This window comes from Pempheris klunzingeri, chromosome 3, assembly GCF_042242105.1.
Source record: "Pempheris klunzingeri isolate RE-2024b chromosome 3, fPemKlu1.hap1, whole genome shotgun sequence".
Classification (NCBI taxonomy): Eukaryota; Metazoa; Chordata; class Actinopteri; order Acropomatiformes; family Pempheridae; genus Pempheris; species Pempheris klunzingeri.
Genome location: NC_092014.1, coordinates 2,751,930 through 2,761,809, shown reverse-complemented (window position 1 = coordinate 2,761,809; position 9,880 = coordinate 2,751,930). Strand labels below are relative to the sequence as shown.

At 41.3% G+C, this 9,880-nt stretch overlaps 1 protein-coding gene across 2 annotated transcripts in view; it reads left to right on the top strand.

The window, feature by feature from the left end:
* The first annotated feature begins 4,837 nt into the window (after positions 1 to 4,837).
* myom2a (myomesin 2a) overlaps positions 4,838 to 9,880 on the top strand; it is a 28,627-nt gene continuing 23,584 nt past the window's right edge. Inside the window, exons 1-4 of one of the 2 annotated variants that reach the window (XM_070856590.1) lie at positions 4,838 to 4,918; positions 5,875 to 6,003; positions 8,152 to 8,244; positions 9,048 to 9,183. In XM_070856590.1, the coding sequence (XP_070712691.1) occupies positions 5,897 to 6,003; positions 8,152 to 8,244; positions 9,048 to 9,183 (336 nt within the window). In that variant the 5' untranslated portion in view covers positions 4,838 to 4,918; positions 5,875 to 5,896. The remainder of the gene's footprint in view (positions 4,919 to 5,874; positions 6,004 to 8,151; positions 8,245 to 9,047; positions 9,184 to 9,880) is intronic. The other variant, XM_070856591.1, reaches the window with a different exon arrangement.

The window sequence follows — 9,880 nt, the reverse complement described above, 5'->3', positions numbered from 1 at the left end:
AATGACGTGCAAAACCCTCTGACGTCTCTCATTTTTCCCCCCATGAACGGCTGTGATTTAGGACTTCCCTCCTTGATTCTCCTCCATCCTGCCCCACAGTCGCCTCCCTCCCTCCCTCCCTCCCTCCCTCCCTCCCATCCTCTGCCAGCTGCAGCCACGAGTTTAGAGTGGAGTGCCTGAATGAAAAGGACGGCTTCCCCCGTACCGTCTTTCCCCCCTCTGTTCCCCAAACGGGCAGCTTGCGAGGGAGACGAGAGAGAGAGAGAGAGGAGGGAGAGAGGAGGGAGAGAGGAGGGAGGGCTTAGCCTCCATTCACACCCCTCTTAGGCAGAATATCCTGCCCAGTGTCATGGCTGCTTCAGGGTGACCTTCTCTCGTGACCTTCACACGAGAGGCTGATTCACACTCACACACAAACCCAATAAACCCTCTTCATCGCTTTATTGGTGCACAACATGTTATTTGATGCTTTGGCAAAGAAAAGTGCCCCTTTGAGGACGATTAATAGTCAAACTGTCCAGTCATTTTAGTTTTCTTACTTCCTCTTAGTGCTTTTAAATTTAAGGGATTTGCAGCGTTGGTTTGACAAAACAGGGCATTTTTTTAATAATACTAATAATAATTTGATTTAATTTTGATCATCTGTTGTTTGCACGCTCAGCTGTGAGGATCCATGGCAGTGAAAACGGTTGTTGAGGTGAGGAATCTATTGGGGGGGGGGATTAGTTTTGACTGTCCGAAGGTAAGAAGCTGATTCGACTTCCAGAAGATGAGACAGAGAGCTGCTGTATCCAGTAAAAGATATAGTTTAAGGTGTTTTGAAATGTCCTGGCTGCTTGTTGATCCTCGTATGATCCTCAAATGAACAAATCAATCAAAATAGCTATAATAACTGCTACATGTCCTCTTCACCGACTTTTCAGACGCGACACCTGCGTAGAAAGTGACAGATACACTACTCACTAAAAGTTAGGGATATTCGACTTTCAGGTGAAATATATGGAAAATGTAAAAAGTGAATGCTACAGTGATATTATATCATGAAAGTAGGACATTTAAGTAGAAGCATGCAATGGTCGTTTTATTCATCTTAAACAATTTATTGAAAGAAAATCTACCAACAGTGGTAGGTAAACCACAACAAAACATTTTCAGTGTCTCAATAAATTGGGATGTGGCCAAAGGACGTCCACTCCTCTCCTTTCTGTGACTCTTCCAGTCTCTGTATCACTATTCCAACCTCCTGATGACACTCTGTGACCCTCTAAGCTCAGTGAACACCTCCGTCTGAGGACTTCCTGTTTGAAGCCTCCAGTGTTGAGGTGCTGCTGATCAACTGTTAGGTGTCGTCTTGGTCTCATGATGTCAGAATGTGAACAGCAGGATGAGGAGGACTGTTTAAATACCAATTCTACCTGAAGCAGGAAATGTATTGGTGGATTCATGGATCAAACCTGTCGTGAATGTTGCTGTGAAGCTTCTTGTTAGAGAACAGCAGCTGGTGCAGAAAGTACTGAAACACTGAACAGTTGGACATGTTCATTCAAAAGTTGTGATCAGTAATTTTCACAGCAAGCCACTTAATAGATTTATTTTTGAGAGAGATCCTGGAGATCGTCTTTCTTTTGTGTGCCGTCGTCTCGGCTGAACTGTTAGAGATGACAGCGTGTTGAAGAAAAAGGTTACAGGTCAGTTATTTGCAGCCGCGTCAGTAACACCATGGAAACCAGGCGATAAGTTATCTTGCTGGAGATCGCAGTCTTGAACTAATGAGCGAACCAAATGTGTGGCTGCAGCCGGCATAAAGGGAAGTCTGTTGACCTGTTCATTATCAAACAGCCGGGGTTTCTCCTCATTATCTGAGTCCACAGTCACAAGTGAATGTGGCTCCGCGGTGATGAGGCCCCTTCAACTTGTGAACTTCCTGCTCATCATATTATCATGCTCCAATAATCTCTTTTATTCCCACTGCAAACATGCTGTGTACTGGGGGCCAGAGGGAGGCACACACACACTCATACATGTGTCAAATGGAGTAAATACAGGGGTTGGACAAGGTTAACAGCACCATCTAACAATACAGCTGCAAAGCAAGCATGTTATCTGTTAGTTGAAGCTCATAATGTTTGTTTTTTGGAGGACAAAGCTGTTAATTAAGCTTAATTTTCTGTCCCACTGTGTTTAAAAAAAAAAAAAGAATTTCTAACCTAGAAATTCCTGCACGGGTCAAAGGGTAAAGCAACACTAACTCCCCACACTGCTCTCCGTTTTCTAGTCTCTAAACTTTGTTAAATGATGTTAAATGTTCCTCAGCTGTTTGTATTTGAACTACATTTTGCTTCTCCCTCCTTGTGTCTGTCTTCATTTGTTAGTTGTGTGTTTGTTTATTTCTGCTGTGAATCACTTTGTAGCCTTGAAAAGCATTTCTGATAAACTGCATCATCATTGGTCAGATGAACCCTGACCAATATTCCTGATCATCCGCTGCAGCTTCAGGTAGATAAACACTAGGTGGCAGCGTTCAATAGAGAATAACAGCAAGCTGAGTGTGGGATTAAAGGGGCACTGCACTAATTTTACACGAGAGATCAAGAGATAGTTACCTCAGTTACCTCAGCTGGTGCTTCGAGACAACAAATAATGAACAGAAAGTAGGCTGATGTAGTCCAGTGCTTATTTTTGTTACCTTTTAATCTGCAGATTTTTCTCTTGATTAAGTGATTTGTCTATAAAAATGTCCGTCACAGTATCCTAGAGCCCAAGATGACCTCATCAGATGTTTTTATCCGATAAATATTCCAAAACCCAAAAATATTCAATCTGTTATGAAGCAAACCAAAAAAGAAAAAAGCAGCAAATTTTCAAATTTAATTACCTGGAAAAGTCACATTTTTGGAATTTTATTTTGAAAAAGGGACTTGGATTATTAGTGGATTATCAAACTAGTTGCCAATTAGTTTTCTGCCGATTGATTATTGGACCAATCGTTTGCAGCTCTAATGGGAACCCTGTGTTACAAACAGAGGATAAAGATGTGGTTATTTCACCGGTCAGGAAAGGTCTGATAAAGGATGTCAGTGAGTTGCATTATGGGACATGTAGGATCCAGTGTTACTGGTTTATGGAAGTGAAGTAATAAATCATTGGAATACCCCTTTAAAAGACTGAGAGAGGTAGCAACGGTCTTAAAAGTGAAGTACTGTGTGAACCCTTGGTAGCACAAACAATATTCTTGTTTTATTTGTTTATTCATCAGGAGAATCCAAAGCTTTTGATAGAGGAGACGTATATAAAGCACTTCAGTTTAAGTACAGGAAGAAGAATGACACACAATCTTTGGTTTATGTTGCAGGTGTGGATGGAAAGGTACGGGAACGGTCTCCTGTGTGTCGCTGGGAGGTGGATGATCCTCTGGATCCGTCACTGTTGTGAGTTACCTCATTGATTTATAGCTCCGTTTTCTGTGTCTTGTCCTGTGACTCCACCTAAATCCTCTCTCATCCAGGGGAAACTGATGAGTAAAAGGTATGTTTGCACTGGTTAAATTTAACCTGCTGTGTCCTCGTTCAGCCCGTTCCCTCCACGTGGTGTCAGAGTATAAGGACAGAGGCGGACGCTGATGTCTCCCACAGTGCATTTCTTCATTCGACCACTGGGAGTCACCAAAAAGTGACATTTTAAAGTCTCTCACATGTTGGGGGTTGCTGGGAGGACGCACATGTCCCATATTCTGCTCATTTTAAAGTTCACACTTGTACTTTGGGGTCCTACTAGAGCAGGTTTACATGGTTAGCTGTTCAAAAAACAGACATGGCTGCTGCAGCCAGTTTTAGAGGAAGACAAAACAGTCCGAGTCCTTTCGAGCTGGTGTTGGTGAAGAAAAACACAATGATTCAGGAGGTTTGCAGTAAGCCAAATCTAAAAGGCGTCATTTCCCACACATTTACTGACAGATGGAGCAGGAGACTAGTGCATTAGACTCTTAAATTAAAGAACATGTCGCTGTTTTAGAACAAGAGTGCCTGTGAATGTGAGTGAAGTTGCAGGCTGGTGTTTCCTGAACAGAGAAGCGGAGGCGACCTTAATAGTGGAGACACGGCAACAACTGCAAGTGGTTTGGGCCATAAAGTCGGAGGCCCGCTACCCCTTTTTGATATCACATCTGAGGGTTTATATCTGTATCTTCAGTCATTTTAGTTTTAAATAGACTTGTGTGAATAAAAATAGCTGCGAGGGCTCTTGTACAGTAAGAATTGGGGGTATCAGTGTATCGGAGGACCGGCTGTTAAAAATAGCCTGACTGCTGCCCACAAGTGTTGAGCCAAGGAGGACAGGCTGCCTGGAGAAACCTAAAAAGGTCTCCTAAGTCTTTCAGTGTTGAGGTTTGCCAGCAAATTTATCTCCAAATGTCGTTCTGGCTCCTGGCGGGATGTTTTTAAAATCTTATTAATCTTGTTAGAAAAGAAAATCTTCCTGCCAATAATGGGAAAACTGGCAACACGCCATTATAATATTGATTTAAGGACTTCCAACATGAGGTGTTGTTGTGTGGAAAAAGTATTCCACTTTAGAAATCCAGCCTCCATAAGCCTTTTACAGGCATTTTTTTTTGTAACGTTTCCCCTAAAAGTCTCACAAAAAAAAAACTAAATTTAATAAATGCAGCGGATGAAACAAACGTCCAAGTTACTCAATAAAATATCAGGTCAGGATGCACACTCTTCATCTCCAAAGTGCAGAATGAGAACAAAATTTGGGGGTAAATGCTATATATAGTCTTAAGTGCGTCCATACATGGGGTGGAAGGGGCACAGCATTCCTCCGGTGAGAGGGTAATATTTTTGTTACCATCAGCAAGTGCTTCCCAAGCGGCATCAGGCTGGTCTGCCACCGCTTTGCGCTGTTTTAATCTCTTGGGGTAAGTCAGCTTTTCTTAATATTTCCTCCCTTGTAGGCTCATTTAATTGGAGAAGTAACTTCTTTTTTTTTTGTAATTCAAAATGAAGCTCAGAGTAAAGGAAGTCATCTGCCGTCATGTGTGGGTGAAGTGAAATGTGCTGCTGTAATGAATGGCTGTAGATAATCTGTCTCCTGTGTGGGGAAACGGCAGCAGTCTGTTGTAATCTCCCTGAGCAGTGCTTACTTGCATACCAGGGCATTAAAAGGTTACTGACCCTCTTTTTCCAATTTGTTTCAGCCAAACAAACTCAGGTAAAAATATTCTCTCCTGTTGAAATAATTGATCACACAGAACAGAAGCATAATTAGCCTGAAGCAGAGTGTGTGTGTTTTTTTTTCTTTCTTTTTTTAGAAATGAGTCTTGTTCAATTTAAAAGAGCCCATACAGCCTGATCAGTCTCATTTCCTGCATGATGGTTTTAATCAAATAGAGTGAGGGCTGTGCACTGATGGGTAAAGACTCTATTTCCTTCATTTCTCCAATCATGGAATAGGCAGGCTTCTGCAAGCTATTCATAGCTGAGCTGTGTGAGGTTGTAAGGTGAAACATTTGAAGTGCTGAGCTCTGGTATATGTTTGAGCCGTCCTGAATGTTGGATTTTACCTGCCTTTCCCTTTTTGATAAACATGTTCTTAAGATAATAAGTGTTTTAGCAATGGTAGTTTATCACGTATAACACGAATGTAATCACAGGAAATATTCTTGAGAGGTGCAATGAAGAAACAGCTGCTGACTCTTTTGACCTGCTTACTGTACGTTTAAAAGATGAGAGCAGATCTATGAGGTAGAACGTGCAGCAACAAGACTTCATAATGGCTCCATGAACCAGAACGTCAAAAGGACAGGCTTGTACTGGCATTGTTCTCGTGGCTAACACATGTTTGGTCTCCCCTCCCCCTGGTGCTGCCGGCCAGCTCTCCTTGAAGTGTTCCAGTCATGCCTTCCAAAGTCATACCTTGGTATAAGAGGAAGCGTGTGAGCCAAGTCAAAACTGACTATGCTTATCATCACACTAGACGTGCTGTCAGGCAGCAGGCAGAAAGGTATGAAGGTGGAATTCACCTGCTGCGTCGAAAAGCACAGCCTCTGCTGCTTTGCCAGGTAGAGCAACGGGTATTCATAGAGCCGCCGCTGAGGGGCAGATCTGAAAAGGGTGGGGGTCGTTATGTTCCTGCTGCACATGCGCCTGCTTCACCAGCTGGCTGTCCAGACTTGAGGCTGAGCAGGGCCAGCTTTTAATGAACAAAACAGTGTTACAGAACAATTAGAGCAAAGAACGAGGTTCAAGTTAGGACCAGCAAACCAAAACTGGCGTCCAAACGGTCTCCTGAACAGCAGCAAGCGAGCTCTTCGTCCACAAACACTCCTCAATGTGAATACATCATTAATTAAATGCACATACATTTTTATTATGAGGCACTAAAACAGTGGCAAATTCTTGCTGTGAATTAAGTCATTGACGACTTAAATTAATATTTAGTGGTTATATTTCATATACATAGAAAATATAGTTATAACACGTGAATATATATAAAGTTCTTTTTGTAATTTTGCAGCATTAGTTAAAGTTAAACAGTCAACATTGGTGTTTTTCCAGGTTCACCACCTAGAACACATTAAGTGGGAGACTTTAGAGCCATATTTGTAATCAGTGCACACACTTTTTCTTTTTTCCTTCTGTGGCAGCTTAAAGTGAAAAGGCTCCGTGGTATTAAATAGGTCTAGAAGATGTTAGTGGAGTCATCAGTGTGTTAAGTCACTTGGGCCACGATTGCAGGTCACACATTGTTTTTTACGATTCAAACCCTAAACTGCTAGTAGAGAGCATGGAGAGTGCTTCGTGTCTGCATTAGCGGACAAACAGAGAAGATCAGAAAGAGCTCAGTTTCTGCTCGTTAGAGGAAAAGTGAGGCGGACGCAGATCTGAGCTTGTTACATAACGTTACTTAACTAAGTGGGAAGATATGTTCACCTCCTGGTGTCGTGCTGTTTGTTCCTGTAATTTAGTTTGAGATGAAAGATGACACACGACCGACCTAAAGCTTTCAGGAAGGTGCCTGTAAATATTGCTCTGTGCTGTGTGTTTAAAAGGGGAGTCTGTAGCCTCATTTCATTCTGGGTGGGTCCAGAGACTCTGGACTCTGGCTGGTTTCATCACTCGGGTCGTGAGAGACGTAGATGTGTTTCACTAGATTGCTGTAGCACGCTTTGAAAAAGCATTGCACCGAGCCTAGCTCTTAGTCCAGCTTTGCTTTGCGGCGTAGTTACGCTCTTGCTTTGTCGTCACTGGTGATGAGGGGGGATCATAAAACTGCCTCAAGTCCAAGATCTGAGCTACTGCAAGTCAGGTTCTGATCCCGGGGTCGTCCTGTAGAGAGCTGCCATGTTGTAATGCAGCGCACCGCTGACCTACATCTGCAGCACTGTAGATACTGACTGACATCAGCACCCAACCAACTGTCCCATGACTTTTTCCACAAGAACAAAGTTTTGGATGCCGTCTTAGTTCATGTCCCTGATGCTCATTGGCCAAATCCTCCTCATGTGTATCTGGCAGGAGCCTGCTGATCTTTCCACAGTCGATTTAGCTGCAGCTCTCATAGAGCGGAATTCTTGAAAATGTCACTTTGAGGTTGCTATTCTGCAAAATTTTAGTTTTTGTTTAAGTTGACCAAGATTTATTCATGTATTGAGAATTCAGTCCAGTTAGTTTGATTAATTTTGGCAATGCAAAGGACAGAAATGGGTCTTCAGTAATGAGTACAAAGGAGGAACTATAAATGTTAAACCACATTCTGTACTAATAAAGAAAATCAAAGCATCTATTATTTTTATTTAGTTTATACATTTTCTTTACTTTCTCTTTATAATTTGCTTATTTTTGATGCTTTTCTCATCTCAAAAGACATTTAGTTATATCCTTTATATCATCTGTTGTATATTGTTGAATGTTCTGTCATATAAATGAAGATGAGCATTGAAACAACACTATACTATATAATCTTTATTGGCCCAATAATATATACTGTATATATGAATTTGAATAAAATCATAACATAACACCACTTTGAACCACTTTTCAATCACCTCGAATTTTAACACAGCCACCGCTTCTGCAAAACTAAAACCCCCAAAAGTCCATTATGTTTGTTTGAAGGCCTGTTTCATGATGATGAATCTCCTCCCGCCAGGAGATCAAGCTCTAAATCGGTGAGCCAGGTACAGGCCCAGGCCACAGAGGCTATGGCGGAACCAGCGTATACCATACCGGTGTTCCGGCAGAGGTGAGTTCCCATTGGCTGCTGTCATGTGTCAGGCTATTTTAGGCGTAAGGTAATACTGAGCGACCGTCTCTGCTAGCTGACGGCAGTCAAGACAGCACATTTCTTCAGCGTTATCAGTCACTTTTCAGTGATGATTGCCTTGAATCGTCAAGTGTTGATTAAGGAGTTCATGTTAATGAAATGTCTGTCCTGTATGTAGTTTTGTTGAATTAACTGTAGATGTTGGAGTTGCCGTAACAGCAATTGTGCCAATGATGAAACACACAAAAGTGATTCTGGCAAATATTGCAGCTCAATAAATAGATGAGCAGAGCTGTTGTTTGATGATATTTCTGCAAGGTAGTTAGAAATAACTACAAATCCCCAGAGTTTGAATGTAGTCTCAACTCAAAGGGCTTGAAATGAATCATTTTAGTGCTCATAAGAGACAAAAATACTATCAAAGAAAGCTTATGTGTTTTACTGTTGATCATATGTATGCAGTTGGTTACTTGGTTAGTGGTAATATTAATTATAAGTTTTGAGTAGCACCTTTCATATCCTAGCCCACAAAATGCAAATAAATCACATGCACCAAGTGGTCCATGCAAAATAGGCATAAAATAAAGGATAAAAGTAAAATACATGGAATATATAATATAAAAAAAAGCATGAAATCAAGTAAAATAAATGCACATACATATTTCAGGCCTGTATCACTGCTAGTTAAAGGCTAAAGTGAAGACATCTGTAGGAGGTGTGCTCCATAGTTTGGGGGAACATTCCTGGTTTTCAGTGGATCAATTTGAGTTGTGTGTTGGCAGGACTGCTGAGGACACTGAGGAGTACCAGAGAGTGAGTGCGAATGTTGGGAAAGGACTGAGCGTTATCCAGCAGGAACTCCACAGGATGAGGATGGCCACCAAGGCCCAAGTGGACAGTCTTGCTATTCAGAGAGAGGTAAGCAAAAACCGCTTTACCAGAAAACCAAAAATGGCGATATAATGGTGTTTAGCTGATGTTTTTTTAATTATTTATATAATGTAGTACTGGGTTTGAAATGACACTGAACAAATGAGTTCATGATTATTTATCGAACATGTCATTTCGCATATATGTAGATGATACTGTACTATTTGTGGATTTCTTTACAGACTGCCTGGTCTTATTCTCCAGTTCAATAAGCACAAAAATAAAGTAAATGTATTGATTTCTAATGCATACCAAACCCTAAGAACACTGCCTCTCAAACGTGCCGTAGAATAGAAATCAAATCACAGTCACATAGATCACTATCACAGGATACGGTAGAGCTTTGACTTGCTTGTACTGCAGCAAATGGACCTCTCAGGCTGGATTTATTATTTTTAGGCTTGATTGCATGTTTGTCTTCCCAAAAACACTTTTAAAAACTGAAATCCATGATTCTAAGCATATTCTATATGCAGTAATGAGGGACCAAGCCCCTAGCATTCTGTTCATGAAGGTGATTTTTCGGTTTATTTCATTTGTCTTCATGGTAGTAGAGAACAGAGAAACTAATCACAATCAGGACACGACTCTCTCTCTTTAAGAAAAACTGCCATTCAACAACCAATACTCACTTGATTAACCTTGTTTTTGATTGGAAACATGAAATATATTCTTAAAGGAAGTG